Below are 14,432 nucleotides of genomic sequence, written 5' to 3' on the forward strand. Positions count from 1 at the left end.
TCTTGCCGCTGGCACGGACGTGCTCTATGCATAGAGCAGCGCCCTGCCAGCGGCAAGAGCGCAATGGTGGCGGAGCGCATCCTTGCCGCTGGCAAGGACGGACGGTGAGCTGCTGCTCAACGTTGGGAATGCTCTTAATCTCTTAAGCATATTTTTTTGGAATTATGTAATAACTCAATTTATACTTTATAGTAATATTTTTGGTAAATAATCAGTATTATGATATTTGAATTTATTTTTTATTTTTATTCGAAGTACATTAAATAACATAAAAATATACTTCTTCTTTTGAAAAATTTAAATTTTGTAGCAGTAACATAATATGTGTAATTTAAATTTTGCAAAATTCAAATTGAAAGTCAATAAACATGAATCGCACGCAAATTCAATTAACTTAGATGTGCAAAACTCAGTAGACAGTAGTAACCAATACTAATTAACTCGGGATGGAAGTTGTTCCCGTCTCATTCGAAATATTTGGAGTATGTGTGACAGAAACTGATATGTGGTAATCAAACACGTATATCGTGAGGCTAATTCAGTTGCAATTTTTTTGGCAAGCTGGTCGTCAGGTCGGGATACATGTATGTATTTACATGATGAGCCACCAGTTGAGGTAAGAAACTTGTTATTGAGCGATCATTTGGGAACCTCATATGTTCGAACTTGATAGGCTATAGTATTTTTGTAAGGGCTATGCCTTATCTGCTAACCAAAAAAAATAAAAATACTACGAAATATATGTAATATTATTTTGCATTTGATCTCTCTCTATCTTTAAGAGTTAATAAACCATTTAAATCATAAAATTTTAATCAATCTCACTAACTTTCGAAATCAAAACATTATTAAAGCATACAAATTTCAAATTTTTTTCAGTAGTCTCTTTCAAAATCAAAATATAATTAAGCCTCAGAAATTTTAATTTTCTAATTATTCCTCCATTCATCTTTCAATTTTGACGATGTTCGAAGAATGTATTTCACTAAACTACTTTCTTAATATTTTTATTTATTTTCTTAATTCTATTAAAATTAACATCATTTTTAATATAACTGAAAACATCAATATATTCAGGGATGAAATAAAAAACTATCTCAATTTTAAAAATTACCATAATTAACCAAAATATTTAACCAAACTTATCCTGACTAATATGCCAAGAAGATGATAATCATGATGCACTTGTATTTGAAAGACTCAAAGAAATAAAAACAACAAATAAGTAAATTGATAGGCAAATGAAATCAAACAGGATTACATTACAACACAATTAAAAGAGTGGGCAATTAAAAAAAATTTATTCTCGCAAATCACAAAACACACACAAACACACACTAGTAGGTGCCGCCGGTCCCCGTGTAGTCCGTCCCAGTCGGGTGGGTGCCGGTCGTATGCTTGTGCCCACCACCGGTGTGATGCTGATCATGGCCGCCCAACACCGTTGTGGCGACGCTCCTCGTGCTTCCGGCGCTCGGCCTCGTGGATCTTCGCCTCCTTCTTCTCCGTCGCCATCTCCTTCTGCAACGGATCGTCCGCCGTCATCCTCTCACCCTGTTCCAATCAAATCACCATATTAACATAAAAACGTCTATCAATTGATTCAAATTTTTCGAATACCTCGGGGCGGAGGGACGGGCGCCGGATCTAGGGGGGGGGGGGGGGCAGGAGGGGGCGGTCGCCCCCTCCGTGCAACTATTTTTCCCTTATCGGGATGTAAAATTACCATGTTCGCCCCCTCCATTTGCCTCCGGCGTCGCCCCGAACAACAAAAGAAATAACCATGTCCGCACTAAATCAAGCTAATACTATATATTCCGCCTCCTCCGTTTCCGGATCCTGGATCCGCCACTGGACGGGCGTATGCATCCACATCAAAATGGGGTGGTTGGTATCCGGCGTCGACGAATCGGATCCACCACCCAGGACATTGTACATGCTCCGTCGCCGAACGCGTTGATATCGAACCCGCCGGAGCCCCACCGCCAGAGTTTCCGTCGCCGGACATTTAGTGATGAGAGGTTAGATGAAAATTGAAGAGGAAATGGAGATGATTTAGGAAGAATAGATGTGTATTTGTGTGTGAAATGAAGATGAATTAGGAGTATTTATAGAGTAAAAAAACCATAATATTACCATTTTTCATTTTTTAATTTTTTTTAAATTCGGAATTAAAAAAATGATTTATTACGTCAGCGTGACGATGCCCACTTGCGGCTCGGTGATACGAACCTATATTATATTTATTTAGTTTAGATATTATAGGGATTTAGCAAATCTTTTCCATATCTTAGTTTTCTTATTCAATAAGTTAGGATAGTATTCTAGTATTATAAATAGGAGAGCTTGTTATCATATTTAATCATCCATCAACAAATATATTATTTTGGCCAAATGCCTCGAGTTATGCTTTGAATCCATAATTCCCTACGCTACCTGCTGCCCGACGGAAGGTCTCCGCGCACAGCCGGAACGTATATCTGATCTGTAGCCGTTGCCCGACGGGTTGGAACCCGCGCACAGCCGCCCAGATCTTTATCTCCGCCGACCCTCACGGGCGCCGGATTATCTTTATCTCGTTATTGTCCGTTTTATCGGATCGTTAGGGATTAAGTCCTTAACAACTCGGCGAGTGGGCGTCACGCATGGCGCCGGAGCGCGCCACGTGGCGAGACGTCTCGCTATCCGTCCCGGCGGGACGGAACGTGTGGCGGGCTGGGAATGAGACGGGCCGCTGCAACGCGTCACACCGCCGTCTCGTTCTTTAGTGACGGATTACGGGCACGTGTCAGCCGCTGAATTGTTGAATTGTCGTGCAGCTGCCACGTGCCCAATAGGTGTCAACTGTCTTCACCATTTTTTTTTAGACTTCTATCCAATAACGGATAGGTATTGCAAATTTCAAATTTGCAACTACTATCGTTACATCTCCTCTCTCTTTTTTAAATAGGGTTTTTAAAAGGGTTAAATAATTCTTTTGTAGCAAATTTGATTTTACATTGATGTATGTACGAATTTTTTATGATAGTATTAACTAATATTGACAAAAATTCGTATTAATTTAGCAACATGGATAATTAAACGAGTTGTTTTGACAATTAAAAACATAAAAAATAAAATAGTCAAATAGGAAGATTTTTAAATATTAAAACTTCGTGATTTGTTATTAAATGAAAATCTACTTATTATTATGGGACGGGGGAGTACTATTAGGTATAGTAGTGTGAATCACACAAAGTGATAATTGTTTCATTACCTATACAATGAAAACCAAATTTAACCGCAATCAACACATCATACAATCTATCAATCGAATACAGTTAAAAAATGACATGATAGAACAAACATGTCAAGATGGGCATGCATTTCATCAAGAAGAAGATTAAAGCTGATATAGCTAGATTTTTTAAAATCAATTGGCTAATATTTTGACAAAAATACTGAACTGGATTTATTGGTTAATGTTCTCGATAAATAGGGCATCAGGGATCCTGCCACTCAACTGGAGGATTAGTTCTATGAGTAGAAACAACTCGGAATCAATTACTGATCTAGCTAGAAAAAATATAGTGCCCCATTCTATAGTACTCCGTAGTAAAAAAGGTATGGACACTTCATTACAATTGACCAATTTCTATCTACTAAATACGAGTTGTAGTAATAATAAAGTATATATGAACAATTCATTACAATTGACCAGTTTCTATCTACTACAGTACATACTAAAGTTGTCGTGGTGCACACCATGACTTTGTCCAGCATGGAACACTTAGTTAATTAAGTTCGTTTTCTTGACTTCCCAATACTTAACTAGGAGCAAACATTAGTTTCTAGTGAAGGGGATGAGTTTGAACTTATTTTTGATAGAGTTTTCCTATTAAAAGCTCACGTACGTACGTATATACATATTTATATCAATTGAAATATACAGCTGTGGTCATGGGTATGGAAATTTAATGGAGGAGGAGGAGAAGTTGTTGAAATAAATATCTAGATCAGCCTACTGCCTCTCTCTAACTACTCAATATAATTTCTCACATGTCTACCATTTATCTTTGTAAGAGCATCTCCAAGCGGAAAATGTATATTGAGAAGGTATATTTCTCATTTACCTTCTAAAAAAGGTTATTATATATTTTTAAAAAGTAATGAACTCTTAGGAAAGAAGGTAAATTAAAAAGGCAAACAAAAATAACTAACTTTTTACATTTTCTATCAAGAAGAGGTAAAGGTACCTTCTCAAAATGAAAGAAGATACAATACCTCCTCAAATACCATTTCCATTGGAGCATGAAATTTTATATAGAAAACTTAAATATAATAGTTATTTCTCTTTAGCTCTCTATTTACCATTTCCCTTGGAGATGCTCTGAAAGTATCTCACTTATAAATTTATTGCACTAAATATACCCTTTTTGTATTCTTTTTTAGTAGTATCATTTATTTAACTTTCGGCCAACAAATGTCATTAATAACTATTCGTAAAGAGGACATAATATGATACGGACATAGCATCAACCCCGAATGACGGGCCTCCGGCAGAGGAGAGCGAGGCATCAATCCCAAATGACGGACCTCCGATAGAGGAGAGCGAGGCAGGGGAGCTGCTGACGGAAGAGTGCGTAGCAGGGGACGAGACGTTCCAGACAACGGAGGAGGAGACACCAGCAGTGGAGTTGCCGGCGACCAGCGGCCGTCCTAGGAGACAACCCAAGCCGATAGTTCGATATGGGGGCTTTGTGTCGCGCTAGAGAAAGAGCACAGAAGACGGCCGGTTATTTTTGCATTAGATTAGTATTATTTATTTTTGAGTATTTTCCTTTAAACATTATGGATATTTTTATTATTATTTGAGTCGAGCCCAATAAGCTCCTTTCCGGGTTTTCTTGGTGATTCTTTCCCGGATCGCAAAAGAGAGTCGAATCATCTAGGGTCCTTAGATATAAAAGGGAGCAATGTTGTGAATTATCATCAACGAAATACATAATATTTTCCCTACTTTCTTGTTCTTTAAGTTTCTGCAACCCTAATCCAGAGCTGATCTCAAGGAACGCTTGAGACGTCCGCCGCTATCTTGTTCAACGTCGACTACTCGTCGTCGATCCTTACTTGTTGGGGGGAATCACCCTTAACAATTGGTGCTTCCATTGTTGAACTCATGTCGGAGTCTCAGTCGTTCGGAGGTCGGCCAGAACAGATGTGTTCCCTGCCGGTTGTCACGGACCCGGTGCTGTCACCGACGGTGGAGTCGTCCTCCCTGGATCCGATTAGGGTCATGTTCGAGCACGTGATGGCGGGCATGGCGAGATTGGAGACACGCATGGACGAGTACTATCGCCGCCCGCCCTCGCGTCACACGCTTCGGCCAGAGCCAGAGCCGCCGCACAGTCGTGAGCCTCCTCGCTTGCTGGAGGCCCCCTTGCCGTTCACTCCACCGTTCTCAGCTGCATCCGTCGTCACACCGCCTCTGCCGGCGACCACGACATGTTCTGGGCGATTTGAGGGCTTTCGCCCAAACCCTAATTCTGCGTCCGGCTCGCTTCGGCCTGGTTTCTCGCAGCAGCAGTCCTCGTGGGACCTTCCACCCACGTCGCGAGGTCAGCACTCATCGTGGGATCTGCCAGCCGCGTCGCGTTCGCACCATGCACCGCCACAGCCCAGGCCCGATCCGAAGCCGCCCTTTTCTGATTGGGCGAGGGAGAGACCAGAACCGCCGTATCGAGATTGGCAGTGGGGGAGAGTCGACGAGCGTTATCAGCGCACGCTGTTGACAGCAGCCACAACAGTCGCGGACAATATGCCGCCGCAAGTGATCGTTAAGCCAAACGACGAGTCCCTGAAAGTGATCGTCAAGCCAAACGACGAGTCCCTGGAAGTGATCGTCAAAATGGACAATATGCCGCCGCAAGTGCTCGTCGGGGCATATGATGGGAAGTTTGGTGATCTTATTGTTCCAGAGCATCGGGAATTGGCAATACAAGATGATATAAAGACTTTTGTTGAGGAGAATGTTGTCTGCTATGAGGATTTCGCTGTCCTAATTACTAGCCTGTTTGATAGAAATATTGGAGCAACACAGATCAACTCCAAGAGTTCAAGATCATATATTATGTTCACAGGCGTAATTGAATCATGGTGCCGGTCAAGTTTGCAAAGTTCGATCCGTTATCAACAGCGACGGCTCAAGTTTGATCCAGGAGGGAGTATCTCGCTCGAGCTTCTGTTCGTGACGCTCGTCGTTGTGTCGTGGTTCCCACCTTGAGGACAAGGTGGATTTCAACTGTGGGGGAGTTGATACGTGAATATCTCCAAGAATATCCCCAAATCTCTCTTAGTTAGTTTAGCATTGATTTAGCATTATCCTTTCATATCTTTTGCTTATTATAAATAGGGCTATTGTAATTCTCTTTAATCAATCAATGAAGAAGAACATTATATTATTTTAGTTTATGCCTTTTACTTTCACGCAAACTACTTGCTTTCCATAGAAAATCCTAGTTTTGGAGCTGATCCCGGGGAAAGCCCGTGACGTCCACTTTTATTTTCTCGCCGTCGACCACCCGTCGGCGTCGATATCTTGTTAAGGGAAATCATCCCTTAACATAATATGTCACTTGTAAATAATATTTGTACACTGAATTTGTTCAAATCAGTTGAAGACTGTGTTTTTATTTTTGCACCATGTCACTATATTGTAAATAGCCATTTCTTTCATTTCTAATATTTTTCTTTAAATACTTCGGAAACTATATGCATTTCTTTCTAACCGTTTTATATTCAATTGTAGAACTATACTACTTTTTGTCCTAGTTAAATTAGTTTTATAGTATAATTATACAAGTTTATTCAACTCGGAAATTGAAATTAATAAAACAAGAAATTGAACTGAACAACGCCAGAAAATCCCAATGGACAATAATACCAACCGAATCACCAATAATGAATTAGTGATGGCAGCCAGAGTGTCGCACAAAATCTTTACGCGTATATCTATGTCCGAAAAATTATACATACTGGAGTACATTTTCATGGTTATATCTTGGATTAAACTTAAAAGGACAAAAAGGACAAATGATGGTATATACACAATCGATGCATATATATATAGCTGAAAATCCTCGGTCTCGTCAAATATTAATTTCATAACCTTCACTATTGCATCTACAATTGTGATTCGATCGTGTTTTGGAAACAATTTAATTGGTACATCTACAAATGATGATGGATCCAAGATTTTTCGATTAAGAAGTGCAACAAATAACTACGGCACTTTAAGAGCACCCGCTCCACATCCTTGCGTGCCGCTTCTTGTTGACCCGCAAAGTAGACCTTCTTTTCATCTATTGGACATCTGATCATCTTCATAATGACTGGCCAACTAGGGTATATCTCATCCGTCAAATAGTAGCTCATATTGTGCTGGTTGCCGTTAGCGACGAAACTGACAGCCGGACCAACGCCCATACACTGCTCGTTGAAAAGGGGCGACGAATTTAGGACGTTGATGTCGTTGTTCGACACGGCTACTCCAAAATACGCATGCCAAATCCATAGTCGGTAGTCAGCTACGGCTTCGAGGATCATCCTTGGATTCTTGCTTTTTAAGCCGGTCGTGTACAACCCTTTCCAAGCGGCGGGGCAGTACTTCCACTCCCAATGCATACAATCTATGCTGCCCAAGTCCCAACATTCCCGGAAACCCGTGCTGCTTCCCGTGCATATCCATCAGAGCCTGACAGTCTTCAGGGGTAGGCTTCCGAAGATATCTTTCCATGTATATCTCAATAACGCCCTGACAAAAATACTTCTGACACTCGCGGGCAGTCGTCTCGCCGATGTGGAGGTACTCTTCGAACATGTCGGTCGCGCCTCTGTATGCCAGCTACCTGATTGCGGCAGTACACTTTTGTATAGGCGTGTGACCGGGTCTACCACTCGCATCATCCCTGAACCTGAAATACATGTACCGACGCTCTAAAGCGTTCACGATACTCATAAATAGCGGCCGGTGCATCCTAAAACGCCGCCGGAAAAAGTTCCCCTCAAACCGCGGCTTCTCCGCGAAGTAGTCCTCAAACAACCGGCGATGTGCAGCGATGTGGTCCCAGGGTACTACAGCTCGACGATGGATGGGGCGAAGTACCGCCGGCTGCAGCTGCCGCTGCAGGTGCTCTTGTACCCGACGATTTATCTCGGCGGACGTATAAGCCTATAACCGTTCATTAATTTGCCGCCTTGTGTCAGCCGCATCCCCACCACTACCACTGCCACCCGTACCACTGCCACTGCCACCCGCACCACTAGCCATTTTGAATCTACCGATAGAAACGTAGAGAGAAGGAATAGAAACTCGTTAATACAAGTGGTGCGAATGAAATGAAGTTCAACGAGCCGTATATATAGAGTTTTTTTTTAAATCGAAATTTTGGGACGTCCGACAGGACGTCCGTCGTGTCGCCGCAATAGCGGACAAACGTCCTGACGGACGTCCGCGCACACCCGCGGACGACCTCTCGTCCGCAAGGAACGTTCGCGTTCGCCTTCGACGACGCAATAGCGGACGTCCACCGGCAGACGTCCGCTATTGCGGATGCTGTAAAGCTTGAAATCGAAGCAATCGCGGACATGATGTCAGAGGCATCAATTGACGTATATGATCCTATAATGTTATCTTTATTCTTTATTCTTTATTCTTTATTCTTTATTCCTATTTTCATGTGGAAGATAAGTTCTTGGACTTCACTTAACACATAAACACTCAATTGATAAAATAAAATTTCATGATAAGTAAAATGACAATATTAAAATCAGGCTTTTCATTAATTGTAAAGATATATAGTTAAGTTTCTTAAAAGTCTAAAATAAAAACTTAATAGAAGACCGTTGTCTTGATTAGTAAATATGGCATAGTGAAGTTAATAATATAACATAATTACGGAATAAGTAGATGATTATGTACATGCATACAATAACCAAACCCTAAACCCAAATTAATTGCATATCATTAAACCCTAAGCTGACTTGTTAGTTGAAAGCCTTCAACTCCCACAATAACTCTTCTTACCTGCAATTTCATACTCGTCTCCATTATTATACACCTCCCATTTCCCCCAACTTCCCTCAACCAGCCATGGATTCCCTCTCCTCCCTCCTCTTCCCGGCCCTCGTTATCCCACTCGTCCTCGTCTTCTTCCTCTTCCGCTCCTCATCCTCGAAAAAGAAGCTCAACCTCCCACCTGGCCCCCCTGGCTACCCGGTGGTCGGGAACCTCTTCCAAGTCGCCTTCTCCGGGAAGCCCTTCTTCCAGTACATCCGCGACCTGATTCCCGTGTACGGCCGCATCTTCACCCTTAGAATGGGCACTCGCACCATGATCGTCGTCTCCAGCAACGAGCTCGCCTACCAGGCCTTGATCGAGAAGGGGCTGATTTTCGCCACCCGGCCTATGGAGAATCCGACGCGGACGATCTTCAGCTCGAATAAATTCAGCGTTAATGCAGCTTACTACGGTCCAGTGTGGCGGTCGCTTCGCAAGAATATGGTGCAGAACATGCTCTCCAATGCGAGGATTCGTGAGTTTAGGAAAACTAGGGATTTGGCGATGGATAGGCTCGTGGATCGGATCGCGGCGGAGGGTGCAGCCAACGGCGGCGCGGTGTGGGTTCTGAGGAATGCGAGATTTGCTGTGTTTTGCATTTTGCTAGATATGTGCTTCGGCGTTGAGATGGATGAGAAAACGATTCAATCAGTTGATGATATGATGAAATCGGTGTTGATCGTTCTCGATCCGAGGATGGATGATTTTCTCCCAATTTTAAGTCCTTTTTTTTCGAAACAGAGGAAGAAGGTTCAGGAAGTGAGGAAGAGGCAGATCGAAACCCTAGTTCCCCTAATTGAAAAAAGGCGGGAAATTTGGAGGAAATCGGGATCCAATTCCAATTCGTTCGCGTATCTCGACACGCTCTTCGATCTGAAGGTGGAGGGGAGGAAATCGGCGCCGACGAATGAGGAATTGGTGACTCTCTGCTCCGAATTCCTCAACGGCGGCACCGACACCACCGCTACCGCCCTAGAATGGGCGGTGGCGCGGCTGATTGAGAATCCTACGATCCAATCGCGGCTCTACGACGAGATCCGGGCGACGGTGGCAGAGGGGAAGAAGGTGGACGAGAAGGACGTGGAGAGGATGCCGTACCTGAACGCTGTGGTGAAGGAGCTCTTGCGGAAGCATCCGCCGACGTACTTCGCGCTGACGCACGCGGCGACGGAGGCGACGAGGCTTGGGGGGTACGACATACCGACGGAGGCGAGCGTGGAGTTCTTCTCGGCGGGGATCGCGGAGGATCCGGAGGTGTGGGTGGAGCCGGAGCGGTTCGACCCGGACCGGTTCTACCGGGGGAAGGAGGAGGCGGATATCACGGGGGTGACGGGGGTGAAGATGATGCCGTTCGGGGTGGGGCGGAGGATCTGCCCCGGGCTGGGGATGGCGACGGTGCACGTGAACCTGATGCTGGCGAGGATGGTGCAGGAGTTCGAGTGGTCGGCGTTTCCCGCCGGAGGGAAGGTGGATTTTACGGAAAAGCTCGAGTTCACGGTGGTGATGAAGAATAGTATGAGGGCTACGATTACGCCACGTCGATAAATGTAGTAGGCAGCTCTTTTAATGTTGTCTTTCAATTTTCAACCACTTGATTTGTACTCATATTACTACTATAAGTCTCTCAATAGACATTGTTTTACTAATAGATTGAATTATTTTAGATTTTATAAGTATCTCTAATGATATCTGCAAAATTTATTATTATTATTATTATTATTATTATTATTATTATTATTATTATTATTATTATTATTATTATTATTATTATTATTTCTGATTCCTACACACCTTTCAAAATTTCAAATGATAAATTAAAAGGTTTCAAAAACGTTCATTGTCCCATAATAATTTTTTGGAGTCCAAGTTTGAGTGTACATGTGTAAAATTTTGGTATTGTTAAGTAATATTGACATAATGTGTATTGATATGACGATGTAGATGACTTAAAAAAAATTAAACTTAAGAACCTAAAAATAATAGCACCAATTTGATCAATTAGTACAACTGAGAATTATTAAAACTTTATAATTTGTCAGACACTCCTAATTTGATCAAACTTAATGATATTAAGGCAAAAGTTAAAAATTGCTTTCCAAGTGAAGAGAAAAAGAAGTTCCTCATATAAGGAAAAAGAGGAGCAGAAATCAACAGCATATTTACAGAAAGCCAAGAGTGAAACCAATGTTTATGGACTATGGTTCACTACTGGTTCGGCGCCGGGCTCTCTGGTTTTCTGTTCTTTTCATGAACTAAGTCCGTGTTTCTGTGCTCGACGTGGATTGCACCTCCTGCTGATGGCTCCTCGACTTGCTCATTGGGTCTTGGCCTGTTCCAGTTTGCCATGCAGTGGCAATAGTGCGCGTTAATTGACTGCATCCGGTGCTGAGACCGCACTGCTTGGCTGAACATCGGCTGCATATACCACTTCCTCTCAGGAAGCTCGCGCAGAGAGATCCGACACACAGGACACGTTGATCGCTGCTGCAGCCAGATGCCAATGCATGTTGCGTGGAATAAATGCCTGCACACTGGCAGCACGCACAACGTGTCTTCCTCGTGGTAGTCGCTCAGGCATACCGTGCATCTCTGGCTGGAATTGGCCAAAAAATTGATCAGTTAAGAATAGCAATAGTTACAAGTGAACATAAGGTGCATATAAAAGCAAGCTATGATTCGGTTAAGCACGACCTTTGAACTACATTTCTTTGTAGGGACACGTTTGCAAACGCAGACTATGTGGTTCGAGGAAATTATGAATACACTGCACCTCTGTCTCAATGAAATACAAACAAGGTGATTGACATTTCAACGCACTTCAAACGCGGGGAGGTTTCACTGATAAGGCTCGATACATGAGAGAGCGAAATTGGGAAGGAACATATTTATACTACGTGCATCACTTCATTAGAAGGGTCTCATCTCATATAAGGCTCGATACAAGAATGAGTTACACTTAAAAACAATGGCAATCCCACCTAAACTTACATTTGTTTTTCGACCCAAAACAACATCCAATTTCGACCTAGAGAGATCTGGAGAATATCTTACTCACTTTACTAGTTTAACGAGTATTAATATTTATACGATAGACCCAAGCAATTTGATGGCGGAGAGAAAACAATAAAAATTGAATTTCCCTTTTTTCCACTCTTCGTATATGTAGATGGTTTTCTTGGGATAGGGCAGGGAGTGATGCTTAGTAGAGGGTTTTTCGATATGAAAAGTTTTTCAACTACCTCGTATGGACATATTTCAACTATATTATGAAGACGCACTTTAAAGCTAACGATCCAGTTCTTCCTAAACTAACTTAACCCCAACTCCAAGCATAAGGTGACCTCAAACAGAAGCTTGCAGCCGTAAATAACACTTAAACTTGACTATCTGCTGAACAACAGAGTAATATAGTGATACAACGATTTGCATCCCAACCAAACTCTATCAACAATCGACAGGAAGAGTTCAAGTGCATTAAATCGCGTTTAGGGAAAGCTATAAGCTACTCATTTGATAAGAATCATTGAAGCAGAAAAATGAGAGAATAGGAGAGAGACCATAAGAATCTAACGACTTTTCTAATAATGTATTATGCCCGCTCGTACAAACTATCAACTTACCAATCACTTTCCATCGAGGACAAGCATAACTCTCTATACTTCATCATAGGAAAGTTGGCTAGCACGAGAGGCTTGAGACCATGAAAACCCCTCTCCAACTGTTCAACAGCACAGCAGAATTAAACTCCCAATTGAAAAAACGATAAAGAAGAGATCCAAATAGAAGATAAACAACTTTCACATTCAGAATTACAAATTCATCAAAAAACATCATTTTGCTTAGAACCAAACTTTCATAAATTACTTGTGCAGAAGCATAGAACAATGCAACTCGAATCCAAAAACTCATCAATCGTTTTAAGGTGCCTATAACACCGTAAAATCTCTCCCGAACACCTCCAACACCGTCTAATTCAAATTCCAAACCATGTAAACTAACTAACTAACTATACAGAACCAAATTCAAGATTTCACAAAATATGGTAACATGATATCTACAACAAAATGCAGCAAAGTAGCTAAAGAGGAATGCTCACATTGCTAAGATCAGATCCATTCGCCCGGGCAAGAGACCTCCGTGATGCACTCAATTGTATCCTAGCACAAATCAGCCTCGTGCACACAAACACTATAAACATAATACTCAATCCAAATCCAATAACAGTCGTCACCAAATTTACACCTGGAGTCGTCATTTTTACCCTTTTTTGCTATTGTTTGTTGCCTGCCTACAACACCCACAAAAAGAAAGAAAAAAAAAGGAACCCCAAGTTTTCAAATTTCACCTCTCTCTACTTTTTCTTCTAATTATTCGAGTGCCCCACAACTGCAAATACCAGAAAATTTCAAATCTTGCACTATTCATAACAGCTAAAACGAAAACCCCTCCAACAATTACAAACCTATGAATCAAGAAATCACAAAAGCTAGAAAAGATTGCATCTTTGAACAACTACTGCATACCTACTTCAAATCTCCCAAAATAAAAATTCAATCTTTATCAAGCCTAACCCCTCTTATAACTCCTACAACTCCTCCCCCTTTGTCTCTGGACTCGAACTCAGAAATGCCGATGTGTGTGGAAAGAAACATTTGCTATTTACACCTCACATGAGAACCCATGGAGGAATTTAGCTGGGACCAAGTCAACGGGCCCCATGGTGTGAAATTCAAGCAACCATAAATTAAAAGAAGTAAATTCAAATAGGAGAGAGAGATGGAGAGGGAGAGGGAGAGGGAGGGAGGGAGGGAGGGAGAGAGAGAGAGAGAGAGAGAGTGGCAGTGGAAACTGAAAACAATCAATATAAGAGAGAAAGTAACCGTCAATAGATAAAATAGAGTTTGATAGTGAGTATACAAATTTTAATGCAAAATAGATAGTTTAATGAGTATACAAATTTTAATGCAAAATAGATAGTTTAATGAAAGAAAGATCGAGATAAGAATTGGTTTAAGTATTATTAATGGAAAAATATTGTTATCAATTTTCAACTTATAAAATATAAGAATTTTTTTTTGTATTTGTAGGTGAAACTTATAGGAGTAGTTGCCGGAGCATATCAGAGTTTAAATTTGATTTAAACATTAATAATTTTTTATGATTTTCCACTGGTCCCTTTATTGTGTAACAGCTATGATATATGAGCATATTTACAAGACAAATTAATTATTCCAACTTTAAAAAATTATACTAGTATAGAGTAGCAAGACACCAATTGTTTTCAAGTGATTGGCGGCAAATATTTTATATGAATATATATTTCTATTAACTATAC

The 14,432-nt window shown here is 41.5% G+C and overlaps 2 protein-coding genes across 2 annotated transcripts; one reads left to right on the top strand and one right to left on the bottom strand.

Annotated features, from left to right (window-relative positions):
* Positions 1 to 8,849: 8,849 nt before the first annotated feature.
* On the top strand, positions 8,850 to 10,773 carry LOC121781064 (cytochrome P450 77A2-like). Its single transcript, XM_042178748.1, has one exon. The coding sequence runs from the start codon at positions 9,131 to 9,133 to the stop codon at positions 10,640 to 10,642; it is 1,512 nt and encodes a 503-aa protein (XP_042034682.1). The 5' UTR covers positions 8,850 to 9,130; the 3' UTR covers positions 10,643 to 10,773.
* Positions 10,774 to 11,146: 373 nt separating this feature from the next.
* Positions 11,147 to 13,938, bottom strand: LOC121780645 (RING-H2 finger protein ATL38-like). Its single transcript, XM_042178262.1, has 3 exons — positions 13,194 to 13,938; positions 12,718 to 12,815; positions 11,147 to 11,690 (listed from the first exon to the last, which is right to left on the bottom strand). Exons 1-3 carry the CDS (start codon positions 13,350 to 13,352, stop codon positions 11,303 to 11,305), a joined length of 645 nt encoding a protein of 214 aa, XP_042034196.1. The 5' UTR covers positions 13,353 to 13,938; the 3' UTR covers positions 11,147 to 11,302.
* Positions 13,939 to 14,432: the final 494 nt, after the last annotated feature.

Source organism: Salvia splendens, chromosome 20, assembly GCF_004379255.2.
Source record: "Salvia splendens isolate huo1 chromosome 20, SspV2, whole genome shotgun sequence".
NCBI classification, from domain to species: Eukaryota; Viridiplantae; Streptophyta; class Magnoliopsida; order Lamiales; family Lamiaceae; genus Salvia; species Salvia splendens.